Source organism: Loxodonta africana, chromosome 5 (assembly GCF_030014295.1).
Source record: "Loxodonta africana isolate mLoxAfr1 chromosome 5, mLoxAfr1.hap2, whole genome shotgun sequence".
Classification (NCBI taxonomy): Eukaryota; Metazoa; Chordata; class Mammalia; order Proboscidea; family Elephantidae; genus Loxodonta; species Loxodonta africana.
Genome location: NC_087346.1, coordinates 40,822,501 through 40,844,608, shown reverse-complemented (window position 1 = coordinate 40,844,608; position 22,108 = coordinate 40,822,501). Strand labels below are relative to the sequence as shown.

Sequence of the window (22,108 nt, the reverse complement as noted above, 5' to 3'; positions counted from 1 at the left end):
TTTCAAAGGGTGGAGCCACCACGGCCACCTCTGTTCTGGAGAGTGAGACTGCCAGCTCTGGAGGGTAGAGCTGCTGTTCAAGTGGGCCAGGAGAATGGGGACACTGCCCAAGGGTGAGCAGGCAGAGCTGCCATGCCTATGAACCAGAAAAAATGGGGTGGCAGCCCAAAGTTGAGAGGGTAGGACTGCCATGTCAGTGGGCCAGGAGAACAGAGCTGTCTAGGGCTTAGGGGCTGCGGTCACCATTCTCAGGTGTACCAGGAGAATGGGGTTACCCAAAGCCAAGGGAGCAGGACTGCTATCCTAGTGGGCCTTGAAGGCAGGGCTGATACCTAGGGCTAAGGGGCCTATACCAAAAATCCAGAGTGTGGCTAACTCCAAAAGTCAGGAAGGCAGAGCCATTGCATAGATGTGCCCAGAGGACAGAGGATTATTTTCAAAAGCCTTGAGAGTTGAAACTTTCCTTGCTTAGTTTTGAACTTGCTTAGTACCCATGACCCTTCTTTTCCTCCAATTTCTCTAATTTGGAAGGAAATGTCTATCCTGTGTCTACTCGACCAGTGTACTTCAGGAACAGATAACTTGTATTCTAGGTTTCATGGGTTCACAGATGGAAAGGAGTTTTGCCCCAAGATAGAACACACCCAAGGTCTCACCCATACATGATTTAGATGATTTGGAAAATGAGATTTTGGATTTACAGTTGATGCTGTAATGGATAGAACCTTTGGAATGATATGATAGGGTCAATATGTTTTGCATGTGGGAAGAACATGAATTTGGGGGGGCCAAAGGGTAGAATGTTATAGATTAAATTGTGACCCCCAAAATATGTGTTGTAATTCTAGCTCCTGTAACTGTGCATGTAATCTATTGTAATCACCGTCCATAATACAATCTAATACAATTAATCAATCAGTTGAGGTCATACCAGTGTAGGGTGGATCCTGAACCTGATCTGTTACAGGTTATATAAAGAGCAGCATAAACACAGGGACATGTAAGCACAAACTAGGGAAGGCAGAAGCCATGTGAAAATCAGCTACAAGCCAAGGACCAACGAACACCAGGGACTACTGACAGGGAAGGAAATCAACATGGCTGAAACCCTGATTTGGACTTTTAGCCTCCAGAACTATGAAAGAATAAATTTCTGGCTTTTGTAAAGCTACTCACTTGTCATACCTATTATAGCAGTCCTAAGAAACCAAGACTAAAATCAAAATCAAACCAGATGCCCTCAGGTCAATTTCAACTCATGGAGACCCCATATATTACAGAGAACTGCACTCCCTAGGGTTTTCAAGGCTGTGACCTTTCGGGAGCAGAGTAGCAGGTGTTTCTTCAAAGGCACTTCTGGGTAGGTTCGAATCATCAACCTTTCAATTAGAAGTTGAGTACCTGACAGTTTGTGCCACCCAGGGGCTCCAGAAACTAAGACAGAGGGGTGTGATTAGTACCTACCACGTAGGGTTCCTGTGAGGGTTAAATGAATTGATTCATGTGAAGCACTTAGAAGAGTGAAGAACATAGTAAAAGGGGTCAATATACGGTGGCTGCTACTACATGGAAAACCATTTAACGGAAGTGTGTGGCCTGTAAGAAATACTCCAAGGGATGACCATTATTTTTAGCATTATTGTTAAGGCTAGTAAAACGGTTAGCTTCAGATACATGAACGTCACACCTGAAAATTCTAAGAAAAATCAAAAGGTGTGGTTTGTGTCAAAGGACATATTCTGTAGGTCATTCTCCCCTATGGCAATAATGAAATTGTATTGTGCTATCACCCTTACTTGGTGGTCCTTGTGATTTGAGGCAAACATTTGGAGATTGCTGGCTGAGGTTAGAACTGTAATCCATTCTCAATACTTCTGAAATCTTTCACTTCCCATAAAATACAAGGAAAATCTTGGCCTACATTCAGTGAATCCCACGGCCATTAATAAAAAACAAATCCATTGCCATTGAGTCGATTCTGACTCATTGTGACCCTACAGGACAGTAGAGCTGCCCCACAGGGTTTTTAAGGAGCGGCTGGTGGATTCAAACTGCCGACCTTTTGGGTAGCAGTGGAACGCTTAACCAGTGCGCTCCAGGGCTCCATTAACGCTTAGGGTGAAATATGCAACTGTTTCCCCTTGTGTGCAAATCCCATGCTGGAGGTAGAGAAACATTCTGTCTCCCTAGCAAGAATCCAAATGAACTCTTACCCAGACTGCAGAATACGTCTAAAATCAAGATTGCATTAGCTGTACTACCCACCACCCACTTTCCTCCAAAAGGAGCATTTCATGCAAACGCTTGTTGTAGGTGCGTATTTACCACTTTGTTCCCAGGAATCCTGCGCTTCACACTTTCTAGCACTGGGAGTGCCATACTGCTCTGTAACAGAGAGAAACATTTTCCAAGCAGGGGACAAAACGTAGGTGCAAAGGAGATGATATTGAGGTGACTGCTGGCATGACAGAAAAACCAAGAAACATATTTAAATTCTATTTTTTTTTTTTTTTAGGCTCAAAAGGGTAAATGTATTTGTAAAGTTGTTCAGTGTTTCAGGATATTAGAGGTCTTGCTGATACGTATTATATAAGTCATTCTGAGGGCATATTTTAGTAGGATATACAAATCTATTACTGGGCCCTTCTCAAACTAACTATAAACTATACTTCTTGATTATGCAAACCATATGATTAGTTCTTTGAAAACACTGCTGATGATAGTGGCAACGTCAGCCCTCATTAATTTTGCAGTAGTTAAGCTCTTGGTTGAACTTTCTAGACTTTGCTGTGGTATCACTCAGCAGCTACAGCTTCTAGTTTTCTACTATATAAAATCTAAAAATTGCTCAACACAGGAGACACAGCATTAATTTTTCACTCTTTCCCCAGTAAGTCAGAACTCATTAATTTCCCACAAATAGAAGGAAAATTCTGCCTCACTGAATGAGTCCCGCCTCCATTAATGCTTCTGACTCTTTGCACACCCTGTCCTTAGGTCAACGTGTCTATCACATGACAGTGTAAAGACTGGGTGTCCGCTCAGATCCCTGCCTGCCTACTCATAACTCACGATGACCAGAGAGCCTTTGATATTTTTTCTGCCCAACGGGACTTTGTTGGAAGCAAAGAACCTACCATACTCCCTGCTTCTGCAGCTCTCGAGGGCCACCACCATGCATGTTTTCAAATAATGCTTCTTTGATATCTATTTTTTAAGTATTACAGTGATCCATTTATGGGACAAATCATATAAAAGCAGTGATTACTCACTCCATTCTCTGTGCCAGCCCTGTTCTTTGTTAAAGCGCTTGTTGTCTCTGGGTTGGTTCAATGGTCATGGCCACACTTCCCAATAATCCGCTCTCTCTGCAGAAAGAAATGAGGCATGACCCCTAGAAAAGGGTGAAGGTACAGGTCAGGGGCCACAGAAATTCCTACCCGGTTGCCAAAAGTCCAAGGTCACACTTGGGAAAAGTTTGCAGTCCTTGCAAAAGAAGGATTCTGTTTTAACTATCATCTGACCAGGACTGGACAGGAGGAGGGGCAAGGGAAGTCCTCCAGCTTCAAAAGACAGTAAACAGGGTTTAGACTCTTAGTGGGAAACTGGAAAGTTATTTGTCTGACCACTTCTTTCAACAGACATTGGAGCCTGGGGAGTTAAGTGTTGGCAGGTCAAACAACACACTAATGACGGAGCCAAGACTGTTAACTCTCACTATACTGTTTTCTTTATACCACACCTTTGCATCATGGAGACCACCTCAGATTTGAGAATTGCTAGAAAATCCTGCAGCGGTTAATTTTTTTCTTTTGAGGAAAATAAGTCACAGATCTCAAAATGTACCATATTAAGGCATTATGTTTTGTATTACACAAAAATTTTATTTTTAAAAAATATATTGTGACACCATAACACTGTAACTGGTATGTTTGGCCTTGTATTGCATAAACCTTGTAAATGAGAAAAACTAACACCCGCCTGAACAAACTTGAGTGCATCCTCATTTATCTTCCTAGCTTCACCTTTAACCACATCTAACTCCTCACCCTTTCCCCAACTGCAATGCTTCCTCATGTTTCTGCCTTTGCTCATGCTGCTTCCTCTATCCAAAATTCCTTTCTCGATAAACTTACCCATTCTTCAAGCTACTAGGTTTCTCTGTGTAATCTTTTCTCTTTCTATTTCCACAGGTTTTGGAAATGGTCAAGTCCTAGACTCTAGTGGTTAATGGAGTTTAATTATGTGGATAGAATGCTCTCTTCCCAAACAGTAGTGATCTCCTTAGTATTGTCCTGAGCCTAAGAGGGCACTCAACAACAGGACTTCTCCCATATTCCTATAGAACTAGTTATAAAATAAGATCAGATCAAAGGAATGATGAACACAGATTCACTATGATAGTTATTTCTGGTAGGGGAGGCCAACTTTTGTTTGGATGGTGGGTTTGTGGGTCCTTATTAAATATTTTAAAGTAAATTAATAAACAATTTTATAACACTATGGAAAACCTGGTGGTAACAGGTTTTTTGTTTGTTTTTTATCTACACTAACTTTAATCTTGACTCGACGGCAATGGGTTTGGTTTTTTTGGTTTAAGGTGCCAAAACCCGTTGTAGTCAAGTCGATTCCTACTCATAGCGACCCCATAGATCGAGCAGAACTGCCCCATAGAGTTTCCAAGAAGCGTCTAGCAGATTCAAACTGCCAACGTTTTGGTTAGCAGCAGCGTAGCTCTTAACCACTGCGCCACCAGGGTTCCTATCACTAAGGTACAGTAAAAAAACTAGATATTATTCACCCTAGTGCAAAGATTGGCCTAGGTGGTCCCAAGTCTTCCACTATCTGGAAAGACATTCCTTTCTTATGTTTTCTAACATTGCATTGCTCTTTGATCTTAATCCGTCCACGTGTTCACTGCATTGATCTCTGGTTAGCTGTAAAGTGGAACAGTGAAATACACACTAGATAACTGTTTTGGATATCGGCAGTTTAAGTTTCCTTCCTTCTTAGCAGAAACGATCAACACCCGCTGGAAATAAACGACACAGTGCACATTTTAGATTCCAATACCACAGCTGCCAAACAGCAAATAATTACTCAGTGCCTAGCTGTGTACAGAACTCCCTGTCCTTGGAGTCGATTGCGACTCAGAGGTACGCACAAAACCAAACCCGTTGCCATCGAGTTGATTCTGACTCATAGGAACACTATAGGAGAGAGCAAGAACTGCCCGCATAAGGTTTCCATGGAGCGGCTGGTGGAATCGAACTGCAGACATTCTAGCTAGCAGCAGCCTCATCAACACCGCGCACTTTGTTATGTTATACAAGGCGCCCGTGCCTTTTTCAAGGGCGGGCCGGTGCTCAGCCCAACAAGGGAACGCGAGCGTCCCAGCTCGCCTCAAGACTCGGAACAGACTCGCTCGCCAGCTCTGGTGCAGCTCTACCTGCAACTAGTCCGCCACTCCCGGCGCAGCACAAGGCGGTGGCCTGCGCCGGCCCACTCGGGCCCGGACGCAGCGCACAGACGTTCAAACGCGGTAGCCCGCGGTCTCGGCCAATGGGTGGAGCGGGCCGCAAGTCCCCGCCCCGCCGCTGGGTGACGTCACAGAGCCGCGCGGGACGGTGGGGCCATCTGGGTCTCCGCCCCCAGAGATCGTCTTGCCTTGGTTCCCTCGCTGACTGGGACTTGTCGCTGTCGCCGCCGCCGCCGCGCCATGGCTTTCGTGACCAGGCAGTTTGTGCGCTCCGTGTCCTCCTCGTCTGCCGCCTCGGCCTCGGCGAAGAAAATCACCTTCAAGCATGTGACAGTCATCGGCGCCGGGCTGATGGGGTCAGGCATCGCCCAGGTGAGCCGCCCCGCGGGCTGCGCGTCCCGCTCGCTTTAGTGCCCACCCGAGGCTGGCAGCGACCAGCAGGGGGTGTCCGGCCGGGTGGCCACCACCCACCGGAGACCGGAGGAGTTTTCACCCCTCCCCTCCCCCGTGTAGTCGAAATATCTGGAGTCGGGGCCTGCAAAGGCTCAACAGGCTCCATTCGCCCAGAGGCTAAATGCCCTCGGACTGAGTCTCGGCTTCCTCGCCTCTAAAAGTCCAGCTCCTTCCAGGGGCCAGTGAGGTTCTGTGGAGAGTGTTCGCGAAAGCACGAGGAACCGAAACACGGCGGTGCAAAGGAAACCAAAAGGCAAACCAAACCCGTTTCCGCTCATAGGGACCCTATAGGACAGAGTAGAACTGCCCCGTAGGGTTTCCAAGACTGTAAATCTTTACCGAAGCAGACTGCTTCATCTTTGGGTGGGTTGGAACCGCCGACCTTTTAGTTAGCAGCCGAGCACTTTAACCACTGCGCCGGGGCTACTTGTGCAGAAAGAAGGCAATATTATATGTGCCCCCCATAACGTGTTTCCTTCTTACTCACTTCAAGCAGGAATTTGCTTCCTGAAACCTGGACTGCCATCATTTTTTAAACTTAATTTGCTAGTTTTTAAAAATAACTGCAGTCTTTGCTCTCCTAAACGGTCCCCTCTCTCCCGCGTGTGTTTCTTTTGCTGGTTACAAAGAATAATAATAGCCATCCTTTTTGTAGTATTTGAGAAGGTCACTTAATCAGAGCTTGCTGACCACCTGGACTTGGTCGACAGTAGCATGAGGCAAGTTTGGCCCTTGACTTGGTGCCCTCCGTGCAGAGAACTGTGCTAGGTTTAGTGCTGGGGAAAGGTGGGAGGGAGAAATAAAGCTGCAGACTGGCCTTCTACTCTGGAGGAGTCTCTAATCTCACTGCACATTTCAGGACTATACCCTGCTCACCCTGTTCCAGGCCAACTGTGGTTCAGGGTCGGTTGTGCAGTTGATTTCCTGGGATACTGTAATGCTTGCTTTTCATTTATTTTTAACGAATACATCCCAGCTGACGTTGGAGGACCATGATTTTCATATTTGGGCTGATTATATTCTTAACATTTCAACTCTTTACAACTTGAGTTGTTGGGGAAGGGAAAGTAATTTTTCTTGATGGAGGAGCCTCAAGTTCAATATCTACAGTCACAGCAGTTCAATTTTTCAGCATCTGTTTCCAACCAAGGGCTCACTTTTTTGCTTGCTTTTAAAATAAATCTCTCTATTGTCATAAATCTTAATTTTTTCCGCTCTGCAAAGTTTTTGCAATATGTTAGATTGATTGCATTTTCTCCTAAAATATATGTTTCTGTAAATGTTTCATCCTTCTGACTTCTTACAGTCTTCCATTTCTCTGAATTGAGATCATGTTTTTGAAGATACATTGCCTTTTTTATTGTGTAGGTGCTGTAACTTCCAGATTATGGTGTCCCCATAGTCTGTGTTATACATGGGATGGAAGGAAAAAGCCACTTTAACCTAAAAATTTCGGATGTTATACTCAAGACAGAGTTTAGCTTGAGAGCACTTTCATCCCTCTGTTCAACCCACATCTCCCAAGGTTGTGAGAGTGAGATTTGTGTGGGCAGAAATAAAATACTTGTTTAAAACCACACACCTGAGGAGCCCTGATGGTGCAGTGGTTAAGCGCTCTGCTGCAAACCCAAAGGTTGGCAGCTCCACAGGAGAAAGACCTGGTGATCTGCTTCTGTAAAGATTACAGTCTAGAAAACCCTATGGGGCAATTTTACTCGTGTCACATGTGGTCACTATGAGTTGAAAGTCGACTCAATGGCATCTAACAATAATAACACAATATCTTAGTCATAAGATATCAGAGCCATAAGCCTCTAATGACAATAAAGGAAATGGATCCAGAAAATATTGTGGATGGTGTGCTTGAAGACATCAATGGAAAAAGATTAGAAACTGAATAGAAGGCATCACCTTTGTACAAAATCAAGGTTGCTCAGTTCTTGGAATACAGCATCCATTATTGGCCACATAAAGGGATTATGTTGCATGAAAGACACAAGGGCAACTCATAAAATTCAGGTGTGGTATTGGAGCTCTCATATGAGAAGAGAGGGATGAGAAATGATAGACATTAGTGGGGAACACAGACTTGTGGATCAAATCCTTGAATAACTGAGCCAGGGAATACTTTTTGAAACTTGAGAGGGCAAAAAAGCTATTTGCCCCACAGCTTAGAAACATAACAGAACTTGTGATTCCAAAAGGTGATAAAGAAATCTAAATAGTGGACAGTCAAAAAGAACAATAGTTCCATCCTTACACGACAGGGTTTAAGAGTGCCTCAGCCACTTTATGTGACAGTCATAATCCTGTGAAGGAGAACCATGCTTTCCTGCAAAACATCTCTGTGTCACTCTCAGCTGGTTGGTTTCAGCAGCGTTTTCATTCTTTATGTTCCTTTACTGAGACGAGCTAAATTTCTTTTGCTTATTGAGTGCCACTGACTAATTAGTTGATGTGTTTTGAGTACAGACTCGCCCCAGCTCAGGGTAATGGTTGCAAGTTTAGGCCTGGAGTTGGATGTGGCCTGAATGTTAGCTCTGCCTCATGCCGGCTCTTAACATGGGAAAGTTGCTTAACCTGTGTGCTTTGGTTTCCTCATCTCTAAGGTAGGACCAGTGCTAGTATTTGTAGGAGTATGGGGAGGATTAACTGACTTAACGCATGTAAAGCACTTAGCCCACAATCTGGCACCTAATAAGAGCTCAGGAGATGTGATTTGTGATTATTATCTTATTTGCAGTTATCCTTGTCCTGTTGCCCTTTTCCCCTAATATCTGCTCCCATCCCTGATTGTTGCTGCTGAGATAGGCCTATAATGTTTAGGTGGAGAGCATTTGACGTGACTGTTTGTTCCATCTGGCTTAATTTTGAATGCAAATGCTAGTTGGTACTGCAGTTCGTTTACGGACCTCTGAAAAGAGAATGGGCACTTTTTATCTACCTCTCATTTTATTGTTAAATTTCATCAAAGCCTTTAAAACACAACCACAGATCATGGTGCTAATTCACACTTAAGTCTCCTAAACTCCTCATGAAGTAGTTTTAATTTTAATCAAGATGCAGTTCTGTCTACAATTTTAATTTTTTAAATAATTTTTATCATATGTTCCAGTTCGTGCTGAGCAGGATGAAAAAAAAATTAAACAGATTTTTGGGGGCCTGGTAATTCCATTTGTCAAAGAATTAAACAGTTTAAGACAAGTGAGGTCCCTGCTTAATTACATTTGATCAGAGCACAGGCCATTTGTCTGTTTGTATTCTCCAAATGTATTTATTTTGCCTGTCATTTGTTTGTTTTAAATTTAAAGGAAAAAAAAAAAAACTCTTAGGCTGCTGGTTAATATTTAAGTAAGGCTAACTTGTTTTATGTGTTTGCCCATTATACACTTCTGACTTGGTTCTGATTGCCTTTTATCTTCAGCTGCGTACTTAGGTTGGAAAGGAAGCTTAGACCATTCAGTGATCCTTGGGTGAGGGACAGGTTTTTATGTTTTATAAAGGAGAAAAAAGAATTTTCTTTTTCTCCAGTTTATAGACTGAATACTGTATAAGCTTTGCCTCATGCATTTTCTTTTTTTATGTGAAGATCCCAGAGAACTCATTAAATCACTGGTGAGGAGGAGTGGGCTCCCTGGGAATGAAATTCCGTAGGCTTGATCTCTCAGGGCTCATCAGCATAACTTTTCGTTTTAGTGCGCTACTCTTCTTTGAGAAAGTGAGGAGGTTTGTATTCTGAAGGGGTTGGACATGGGTTTTTCTCATCCAAAGCTGTTTTTGGGAGTGCATCTTTCTTAATACAAAAAGTTGGCATTTCTTCTGCGGAGAGCACCTTAAGCTGTTAAAACAAAGGGATAGGGCATTCCAAACTACTCCTGTTACTGTGCAGTGTTTGAGGAGGACTGAAGACCGAAGTGGACCTGAAGGCTTTTCTTTAGCCACTGAACTTCTCTTGTATCTTCTCCCTGCCCTGAACTCTGAATTTTCTGATGCTGAATAGAAGGGTGATCAGAGTTGCTTTGTATTTCTTTTGGGGGGGGCGGTTAGGGGGACTTTATTCTTTCATTCTGCTACAGTGAATTGAACATTTATGTTTGCTTGAAAAACAGTGCAGTGGCCTGGGAGAAGTTTCAGGATCACAAGAGATAGGCACAGTCACCTGACCATAAATACTCCTTTTGACGGTTCTTTGTGGAGGGAATATTTTTATTCCTAGATATTAATTTCTACTCAAGGCGATGGATACATCTGTTTGTCAGAAAGCTCTTGCCTCATTTCCTAGGTTGTTGCTTAGTTCTTTATTGGGTTGTTCTCTGATCTTAACTGATGTACTGGGATAGTAAAACCACCTTCTATGGACGTATTAGCATTGCACTTGGGGCAGGGTAGAAGATACTGTCATTCCCAGAGCAAAGTAAGGCTGACAGGTAAAAAAATAATGCCATGGAAAATGGTTGAACATTTTGTAAAGCAGAAATGGCCCTTCAGTCAGGTTTTGGTTTTTCTCTGCCATGTCCTAGATCCAGCCTTACTATCTCCTGCCTCTTGCTGAGTTTCAAATTTCCTCCCTTACTCGATCTGTTTCCTCACATATCTGCCTTACGCACACACTTGCTTGCCTAGTTTTACTGGGACCATAGGAAACCCTGGCTTAGAACTGGTTCATTCCAGTTCAAAGCCCTGTGGAGGACTCTTATTTCCACAAGATTCCCATAGGGATCTTGTTCAAATGTAGATTCTGATTCAGTGTATCTGGGTTGGAAAGGCAATTTTCAGCAGGGGTTCGAATTGGAATGAACCAATTTGAAGCCATACAGGAAGCTAATTCTGCTGCTCTCTATTCTGTGTTGCTCCCTGGATTATGCTAATAATGTTATGGTTTCTGGCGAGTGATCTGCTGATGGGGAGGGGCAGAAAGAGCTGACTTGACAGTACAGCCTCTGAGGTGCCTGTGCCGGAATTTGAGTCCCAGTCCTCCTTCTCCTAGCTGTATGAACCTTGGGCAAGTTACTTCAGCCCTCTGCCTCTTTCCTTTCTGGAATAATGGTACTGGCCTACAAATTTTAAGATTTAAATAAGCTAATATGTATAAAAGTGCTTAGAATAGTACTTGCCATTGATTAGTAACTGTTTAGTAAAAGTTAGCTGTTTTTATATAGGTCCATCAGATCTAATCTGGTGATGATTTCTCTTATTTTAGATTCTCTTAATTATCTTTAGAACTGTGTTTAAACAGTTCTAAAGATTTTAAGACTAATTATGTGGGTTGTTGAGAAAGGTAATCTTAGTGCTTAACTTTTGGGCATTACAATGAGTTCATACATATAAAGCATTTAGAACAGAACCTGGCATTTAAAAAACACTACAAATGTGACACTTTATTCTGTTCAGAGCACTTTGACATCTGCCATCTCATGTGACCATTAAGTAATTATCCCTGCAGAAATGATACTTGGGCTCAAGGCTCAGAGGTGGAGCTAGGGCTGGAACTCAGGTCTGTTAGATCCTGGTTAGCTGACTGGAGATTCCTGAGGCTGAGAACCATCACAGTTCTGCCTCTACCTCTGGCCCCTGCTGTCTTGTGGGGAAAAGTGTGTTGCCCTTGGGAAGGAGATTTGTGGGTATGTGAAGTCAGTGGACATCAGCTTGGCCTCTCCTCAGCTCTAGACTCAAATTTAGAATCACCTGCTGGTCATCTCCATCTAGATGCTCTGTTGCCATCCCTGTGCCCGTAATAAAGACTCAAATACAAAGACTCAAACACACCTGCCAAGACTTAATTAATTCATCATGTGCCCCCACCCCCACTTCTGCCCAGAGTTTCCTCCTCCTAATATTGTCATTGTTCATCTAACCACATACACTGAAGATGGTGTCATGGGCAATGTCTCTTCCATCCTTGAAAAGGCTTTGTAGCTTTCCATTCTGAGGAGGGCTCTTTCTTCTACTCCCTCCTTTGTATTTCCTGGACTAGGCCCTGTTACCTGAATTGTGAGAGCATCCTAATTGGTGCTTTCAGCAAAAATCCCACTCATCCTAACAAGCCTTGACAGGTTATTTTTCCTGGAAACCAGTCTGAGTTTGTGTCTACCCAGAAGGTGTCCTCATTACATGTCTTTCAGGGATTCTTAAATATAACCAAGACTTGGTTGAGATGCTGTCGATATGTACAGTTATCCCTTTTCCAGGATTTGTAGGAGGAGGGAGGAAAGTCTTGGGAGAAATAGAGGTATTTTCACTACATTACCAACTCTGGAAGCTTATCGAGTTTTTTTTTTTTTTTTTTTTTAATTGTTTAACAGACTTTTCATCTAAAAACAGAGGCATGTTTTCTTGGCTCTTTAGATATACTTTTTGAAATATAAAGATACAAGTCTTAAAAAAGGAGGTCAGCCAATGAATTTAACTGTTTCAAGAACAAACCAGCTGGTCACGGTAGTGGTGGTTGGAATTCTCAACAAAATGCCTTTTTCTGATTGTTGAGGTTAGTGAATACAGCTTATGCTGTTGGCAGAATTCAAAGCATTGCACAACCAGAGATAATCATACGCCTAGACTTGCCAGTTCTGAGAGAGGCAACTGATTTATGGCTTTACTCTGTGGATCAAATATTGAGAACGCAAAACGATAGCTAGCAGCCTCTGGGCACAGTCAGCTGAGGGAGAGCCCTGAACAAACCAGCTGGTCATGGTGGTGGTGGTTGGAATTCTCAACAAATTGCCTTTTTCTGATTGTTGAGGTTAGCGAATACAGCTTATGCTGATGGCAGAATTCAAAGCATTGCACAACCAGAGATAATCATAAACCTAGACTTGCCAGTTTTGAGAGAGGCGACTGATTTATGACTTTACTCTGTGGATCAAATGTTGAGAGCCCAAAAGGATAGCCAGCAGCCTCTGGGCACAGTCAGCTGAGGGAGAGCACTAACTTAATGTACTTATTCTGGGGATTGGGAGGAATACCAAATTCAAGTGGTAGGTGGTTCACACAATGTTGATATTTTTCAGAAGCAATGTAATCTTGATGACATGAAGCTGCTTTATGGTGTAAGGGCAAATGGGATACCTCCTTCCCCCCTTGGAGCTGTGTTGAGAAGGAGAGGATGGGAAAAAGACTAGTTACTGGACTAGTTGATGTAACTCTCACAAATTCACTACTCCGCTTATGTTTCGGAGAAGCTACCTCAAATCTGGTCATACATTTGGAAAAATATAAGTTCAGTATGCTTCTTCTTGGCATGTTTACTTGGCTCTGTGGCCAGATTACTCATGGCCTTTGACAAGTATGCTCTTCACTCAGCCTATTTTTATAGCTCTGAAGCACTCTTGTCTAAAAATATTTCCTCTCTGGCTAAACTTGCCTTCCACCAAGCCTAGAAAAGTCATGGAGTCGAGGACATAGCCTTCAAATAAATTTTTTTCCATTGCAGAGTTCTCATCCTCAAGGCATAACAGCATGTAGGTCACTATCATAAAACAGGAGTTCTTAATGGATTGGCTTAAATTATGGTCACTTAAGCTTAAATAGTGATAGAAATGATACCAGAGATCACATATTAGAATTTTGTTAAGACCAAAGACTTCTTCATTGCAAATACTTTTTTTCAACAACGTAAACAGTGACTCTACATGTGGACCTCGCCAGATGGAATACACAGGAATTAAATTGACTATGTCTGTGAAAAGAGATGGTGGACAAGCTCAATATCATCAGTCAGGAGAAGGTCAGGGGCCAAATGCAGAACAAGTTCAGGTTGAAGCTGAAGAAAATTAGAACAAGTCCACGAGAACCACAAGTACAACTGTGAGTATATCCCGTGTGAATTTAGAGACCATCTCAAGAGTAGATTTGATGCGTTGAACACCGATGACCTAAGACTAGATGAGTTGTAGAATGACATGAAGGGCATGATATCTGAAGGAAGCAAGAGGTCATTAAAAAGACAGGAAAGAAAGAAAAGACCAAAGTGGATATCAGAAGAGAGTTTGAAACTTGCTCTTGAACATCAAGTAGCTAAAGCATATGGAAGAAATGATGAAGTCAAAGAGCTAAACAAAAGATTTCCAAGGGCAGTTCAAGAAGACAAAGTAAAGTATTATGTTGACACGTGCAAAGACCTGGAGTTAGAAAACCAGAAGGGAAGAACATGCTCAGCATTTCTCAAACCGAAAGAGCTGAAGAAAAGATTCAAGCCTCAAAGTTGCAATAGTGGGTAAAATACTGAACAACGGAGGAAGCATCAGAAGAAGATGGAAGGAATACACAGTGTCATTGTACCAAAAAGAATTGATCAACTTTCAACCATTTCAGGAAGTAGCGTATGATCAAGAACCGATAGTATTGAAGGAAGAGGTCCAAGCTGCACCAAAGACATTGGTGAAAAAGAAGGCTCCAGGAATTGACAGAATACCAATTGAGATGATTCAACAAATGGATGCAGTGCTGGAAGTGCACACTTGTCTATGCCAAGAAGTATGGAAGGCAGCTGCCTGGCCAACAGTCTGGAAGAGATCCATATTTATACCTATTCCCAAGAAAGGTGATCCAACCAGATGCAGAAATTATCGAATAATATCATTAATATCACATGTAATTAAACGTAGCCGAGTTTCATTCAAAAGTGGTTGCAGCTGTACATCAACAGGGAACTGCCAGAAATTCAAGCCAGATTCAGAAGAGGATGTGGAACGATGGATATCATTGCTGATGTCAGACGAATCCTGGCCGAGAGCAGAGAATACCAGAAAGATATTTACCTGTGTTTCATTGACTATGCAAAGGTATTTGACTGTGTGGATCATAACAAATTATGATAACATTACAAAGAATGGGAATTCCAGAACACTTAATTGTGCTCATCAGGAACCTGTACAGAGATCAAGAGGCAGTCACTCGAATAGAACAGGGGGATACTGAGTGGTTTAAAGTCAGGAAAGGTGTGTGTCAGGGTTGTATCCTTTCACCGTATTTATGCAGTCTGAGTGTTGAGAAAATAATTGGAGAAGCTGGACTATATGGAGGGGCATCAGGATTGGAGAAAGGCTTATTAACAACTTGTGCTATAAAGATGACACAACCTAACTTGCTGAAAGTAAAGAGGACTTGAAGCACTTGCTGATGAAGATCAAAGACTACAGCCTTTAGTATGGATCACACTTTAACATAAAGGAAAGAAAAATCCCCACAACTGGACCAATAAGCAACGTCATGGTGAACGGAAAAAAGATGGCAGTTATCAAGGATTTCATTTTACTTGGATCCACAGTCGACACCCAAGGAAGCAGCAGTCAGGAAATCAAAGGATGGACAGCATTGGACAAATATGCTGCAAGAGACCTCTTTAAAAAAAAGAGTTGAAAAGATGTCACCTTGAGGACTAAGGTGTGCCTGATCCAAACCATGGTGTTTTCAATCACCTCATATGCATGTGAAAGGTGGACAGTGAATAAGAAAGACCAGAGAAGAATTGAAGCCTTTGAGTTGTGGTGTTGGCAGAGGATATTGAATCTACCACAGACTTCCAAAAGAAGGAACAAATCTGTCTTGGAAGAAGTATAGCCAGAATGCTTTTTAGAAGTAAGGATGATGAGATATCTCACATATTTTGGATGTGTTATCAGGAGGGACCAGTCCCTGGAGAAGGACATCATGCTAGGTAAAGTGGAGGGTCAGCAAAAAAGAGGAAGACCCTCAAAGAGTTGGATTGACACAGTGGCTGCAACCGTGGGCTCAAGCATAGCAGCAGTCATGGGGATGGCGCAAGACCAGGCAGCGTTACGTTCTGTTGTACGCAGGGTCCATATGAATCAGAACCGACTCATGATGGCACCTAACAACAACAACAAACTTCAGTGCCAGAAGAGTCTTCCTTATTTATTGTAAAAATAGCAAATGTCTATGGGAGGAACAAAAAAAGGCCTTTATCCTTTTGTGTTCTCCTCCTCCACTACCATCTCCTTCCCAGAAAAGTAACTTGGGTGGTATTGTTGCATAATTGAAAATAATGAGTCTCATCGGTTTCCTTAAATCCAAGACACATGAAATTGTTTTCTAAATAAGAACCCTAATCATATAATTATTTTCATATTATAAGAGACCCTCAGCTATGCTGTTAGGGTTATTAGACAATGGAAAGAGCCCTAGACTTCAGGTGACCAGTTCTCATCTTGGCTTTACCATCAGATGTATTTGTTCAGGAGCTCTGGTGGTACAGTGGTTAAGAGCTCAACTATTTTCCAAAAGGTCCAAAGCTTGAATCCACCAGCTGCTTCTTAGAAACCCTGTGGGGTAGTTCTGCTCTGTCTGATAGGATCTCTGTGAGTTGAAATCAACTCAACAGCAATAGGCTTGGTTTTTTGTTTTTTATTTTTTAATTGACTAACCCACTGCTATCAAGTCGATACTGACTTATGAAAGAGTAGAACTGACCCATGGGGTTTCCAAGGCTGTGATCTTTATGGGCACAGACTGCCACATCTTTCTCCCCCAGAACAGCTGGTGGGTTCGAACCACCAACCTCTTGGTTAGCAGTCAAGTGCTTTAACCACTGCCCCACCAGGATTCCTTTAATTGACTTAAAACCCGTTGCCATCAAGTAGATTCCACTTCATAGCGACCCTTGGGACAGAGTAGAGCTGCCCCATAGGGTTTCCAAGCAGCAGCTGGTGGATTTGAACTGCTGATCTTTTGGTTAGCAGCTAAGCTCTTAACCACTGCACCACCAGGGCTCCTTAGTTGACTGAAGGCTCTGGGTATTAGCTACTTTTTTCTTACTGTCCTTTTCAAACTAATAGTGTGATTTCTCATAATTCTAAAATAACTTGAAAGGTCACGTAATGTTTGTTATAAAGGGCTCGTAGCAACAAAACCAGTCATTATTTCTTGAGGACATATTCCTAAAATAATTTACAAATTCCGGTGTTCATTTCATGAGTACTAAGTGTCTCCCTGAAAGGAGCCCTGGTGGTGCAATGGTTAAGCAGTTGGCTACTAACCAAAAGATTGGGAGTTTGGACCCACCAGCGGCTCCGCAGGAGAAAAGACCTAGTGGTCTGCTCGCATAAAGATTATAGCCACAAAACCCTATGGGGCAGTTCTGCTTTGTCAGATAGGGTCACTGTGAGTTGGAATCAACTTGACAGCACAGAACAAGAAGTATCTCCCATGTATTGGGGCCTGGGAAATGTAAGATGTGGTTGCTGCTCTTAAGGAACCCACTGTCCAAAAGAAATAAGATATGAACAACTAACCATAATAAAGGCATGGATTGTCTACCTGTCATATCTGGGATTTAGCCTGAGGCAGTCAAAAGTTTTAAATAATTTAGGTAACCCTGGTGGCGTAGTTGTTAAGAGCTACCGCTGCTAACCGAAAGGTTGGCGGTTTGAATCCACCAGACACTCCTTGGACACCATATGGGGTAGCTCAGCTCTGTCCTGTAGGGTCCCTATGAGTCAGAATAGACTCAGTGTCAACAGGTTTTTTTTTTTTTTTTTTTTTAATGTTAAGGTACTTTGAGTTACTACATATAAAAAAGGCTTTTAAACATTTAAAGTGTACTTATGACACATAGGTTGTATCTTATTACAGTAAAGAAAAAAAGACATTAAAAAAGAATATGATGATTAAAGGGACGATATGCCAGGAGGATATAACCATATTAAATATTTATGTACCCAATGACAGGGCTGCAAGATATATAAAACAAACTCTAACAGCATTGAAAAGTGAGATAGATAGCTCCACAATTATACACCACTGTCAGTGAAGCACAGAACATCCAGAAAGAAGCTCAATAAGGACATGGAAGATCTAAATGCTACAACCCACCAACTTGACCTCATAAACATATACAGAACACTCCACCCAACAGCAACCAAGTATACTTTCTTTTCTAGTGCACATGGAACATTTCTCTGGGATAGACCACATATTAGGTCGTAAAGCAAGCCTTAGCAGAATCCAAAACATCAAAATATTACAAAGCATCTTCTCTGACCATAAGGCGATAAAAGTAGAAATCAATAACAGAAAAAGCAGGGAAGAGAAATCAAACACTTAGAAACTGAACAATGCTCTGCTCAAAAACAACTGGGTTGTAGAAAACCTCAAGGGTGGAATAAAGAAATTCATAGAATCCAATGAGAATGAAAGCACTTCCTATCAGAACCTTTGGGACACAGCAAAAGCAGTGCTCAGAGGTCAATTTATATCAATAAATGCACACATACAAAAAGAAGAAAGGGCCAAAATCAAAGAATTATCCCTACAACTTGAACAAATAGAGAGCAACAAAAGAAACCCTCAGGCACCAGGAGAAAGCAAATAATAAAAATCAGAATTATATGAAATAGAGAACAGAAAAACAATTGAAAGATTTAACAAGACCAAAAGCTGGTTCTTTGAAAAAATTAACAAAATTGATAAACCACTGGCCAAACTGACAAAAGAAAAACAGGAGAGGAAGCAAACGACCTGAATAAGAAATGAGTTGGGCAATATTACAACAGACCCAACTGGAATTAAAAGAATCATGTCAGATTAGTACGAAAAATTGCACACTAACAAATTTGAAAACCTAGAAGAAATGGATGAATCCCTAGAAACACACTACCTACCTAAACTAACACAAACAGAGGTAGAACAACTAAATAGACCCATAAAAAAAGAAGAGATTGAAAAGGTAATTAAAAACTCCCCCAAAAAAAAAGCAGTGGCCCGGATGGCTTCCCCGCAGAGTTCTACCAAACTTTCAGAGAAGAGTTAACACCACTACTACCAAAGGTATTTCAGAACATAGAAGAGAACAGAATACTCCCAAACTCATTCTGTGAAGCCACCATATCCCTAATACCAAAACCAGGTAAAAAAAAAAAAAGACACCACAAATAAAGAAAATTACAGACCTATATCCCTCATGAACTTAGATGCAAAAATCCTCAACAAAATTCTAGCCAATGGAATTCAACAACATCAAAAAAATAATTCACCATGACCAAGTGGGATTCATACCAGGTGTGCAGGGATGGTTCAACATTAGAAAAACAATGTAATCCATCATATAAATAAAAGAACCACATGATCTTATCAATTGATGCAGAAAAGGCATTTGACAAAGTTCAGTACCCATTCATGACAAAAATTTTCAGCAAAATAGGAATAGAAGGAGAATTCCTCAACCTAATAAAGGGCATTTATACAAAGCCAATAGCCAACATCATGCTAAATGGAGAGAGCCTGAAAGCATTCCCCCTTGAGATTAGGAATCAGACAAGGATGCCCTTTATCACCACTCTTAGTCAACATTGTGGTGGAAGTCCTAGCCAGAGCAATCAGGCTAGATAACGAAAGTGCGTCCAAATTGGTAAGGAAGAAGTAAAAGTATCTCTATTTGCAGATGACATGATCTTATACACAGAAAACCCTAAAGAATCCTCAAGAAAACCACTGAAACTAATGGAAGAGTTCAGCAGAGGATCAGGATACAAGATAAACCTACAAAAATTAGTTGGATTCCTCTACACCAAGGAAAAGAAAAATTGAAGAGAAAATCACCAAATCAGTACCGTTTACAGTAGCCCCCAAGAAGATAAAATACTTAGGAATAAATCTTACCAGAGTCGTAAAAGACCTATACAAAGAAAACTACAAGACACTACTGTAAGAAACCAAGGGAGACCTACATGAGTGGAAAAACATACCTTGCTCATAAATAAGACTTAACTTTGTAAAAATGTCTATTCTACCAAAAGCCATCTATAGATACAACACAATTCCGATCCAAATTCCAATGACATTTTTTAATGAGATGGAGAAACAAATCACCAACTTCATATGGAAGGGAAAGAGGCCCCAGATAAATAAAGCATTACTGAAAAAGAACAAAGTGGGGGGCCTCACTCTACCTGATTTTAGAACCAGGGTCAAAACAACCTAGTACTGATATAACAACAGATACGTAGACCAATGGAACAGATTTGAGAATCCAGACATAAATCCATCCACATATGAGCAGCTGATATTTGACAAAGGCCCAAAGTCAGATGGGGAAAAGATAGTCTCTTTAAGAAATGGTGCTGGCATAACCGGATATCCATCTGCAAAAAAACAAAACAAGACCCATATCTCACACGATGCACAAAACGCAACTCAAAATGGATCAAAAACCTAAATATAAAATCTAAAATGATAAAGATCATGAAAGAAAAAATATGGACAATGCTAGGAGCCCTAATACATGGCATAAACAGTATACAAAACATTACTGACAATACATAAACAGCAGAAGAGAAACCAGATAACTGGGAGCTCCTAAAAATCAAACACCTATGCTCATCCAAAGGCTTCACCAAAAGAATAAAAAGATTACCTATAGAGTGAGCTACTTGCATCAGGTGGACACTTGAGACTATGTTGGCATCTTCTGTCTGGAGGGGAGATGGAAGGGTAGAGGGGGTAAGAAGCTGGCAAAATGGTCACGAAAAGAGAGACTGGAAGGAGGGAGCGGGCTGTCTCATTAGGCGGAGAGTAATTGGGAGTATGTAGTAAGGTGTATATAAGTTGATAAGTGAGAGACTGACTTGATTTGTAAACTTTCACTTAAAGTACAATAAAAATTATTTTTAAAAAATCATTAAAAAAAAGTTAGCTACAGACTGGGAAAAAGTTTTTAGCTATGACATTTCTGATCAACATCTGATCTCTAAAATGTACATGATACTGCAAAAACTGAACTACAAAAGACAACCCAATTAAAAAATGGGCAAAGGATATGAACAGGCACTTCACTAAAGAAGACATTCAGGTAGCTAACAGATAACATGAGGAAATGCTCACAATCACTGGCCATTAGAGAAATGCAAATCAAAACTATAATGAGATTTCATCTCACTCCAGCAAGGCTGGCATTAATCTAAAAAACACAAAATAATAAATGTTGGAGAGGCTGTGGAGAGACTGGAACGCTTCTACACTGCTGGTGGGAATGTCAAATGGTACAACCACTTTGGAAATCAATTTGGCACTTCCTTAAAAAGCTAGAACTAGAACTACCATATGATCCAGCAATCCCACTCCTTGGAATATATCCTAGAGAAATAAGAGCCTTTACACGAACAGATAGATGCACACCCATCTTTATTGCAGCACTGTTTACAATAGCAAAAACATGGAAGCAACCAAGGTGCCCATCAACGGATGAATGGATAAATAAATTGTGGTATATTCACACAATGGAACACTACACATCAATAAAGAATAGTGAGGAATCTGAAACATTTCATAACATGGAGGAACCTGGAAGGCATTATGCTGAGTGAAGTTAGTCAGTTGCAAAAAGACAAATATTGTATAGGAACTTGAGAAATAGTTTAAACTGAGAAGAAAACATTCTTTTGTGGTTACAAGAGGGGAGAGGGAGGGTGGGAGAGGGGTATTCACTAACTGGATAGTAGAGAGGAACTACTTTAGGTAAAGGGAAAGACAGCACACAATACAGGGCAGGTCAGCACAATTGGACTAAATGAAAAGCAAAGAAGTTCCCTGAATAAACTGAATGCTTCAAAGGCCAGTGTAGCAGGGGCAGGGGTCTGGGGACCATGGTTTCAGGCGACATCGAAGTCAATTGGCATAATAAAATCTATTAACAAAACATTCTGCATCCCACTTTGAAGAGTGGCGTCTGGGGTCTTAAACTCTAGCAAGCAGCCATCTAAGAGGCATCAATTGGTCTCAACCCACCTGGCTCAAAGGATAATGAAGAACACCAAGGAAACAAGGTGATTATGAGCCCAAGAGACAGAAAGGGCCACATGAACCAGCGACTACATCATCCTGAGACCAGAAGAACTAGATGGTCCCCAGCTGCAACCGATGACTGCCCTGACAGGGAAAACAACAGAGAAACCCTGAGGAAGCAGGAAAACAGTGGGATGCAGACCCCAAATTCTCATAAGACCAGACTTAATGGTCTGACTGAGACTGGAAGGACCCTGGTGGTCATGGCCCCCAGACCTTCTGTTGCCCCAGGACAGGAACCATTCCCGAAGCCAACTCTTCAGACATGGATTGGACTGGACAATGGGTTGGAGAGGGATGCTGGTGAGGAGTGAGCTTCTTGGATCAGGTGGACATTTGAGACTATGTTGGCGTCTCCTCCCTGGAGGGGAGATGAGAGGG

The 22,108-nt window shown here is 41.8% G+C and overlaps 1 protein-coding gene across 1 annotated transcript in view; it reads left to right on the top strand.

The window, feature by feature from the left end:
* Nucleotides 1-5,661: 5,661 nt before the first annotated feature.
* The window catches only part of HADH (hydroxyacyl-CoA dehydrogenase), a 62,621-nt gene continuing 46,174 nt past the window's right edge, over nucleotides 5,662-22,108 (top strand). Inside the window, exon 1 of the mRNA XM_003410389.4 lies at nucleotides 5,662-5,851. Within this exon, the coding sequence (XP_003410437.1) occupies nucleotides 5,720-5,851 (132 nt within the window). The 5' untranslated portion in view covers nucleotides 5,662-5,719. The remainder of the gene's footprint in view (nucleotides 5,852-22,108) is intronic.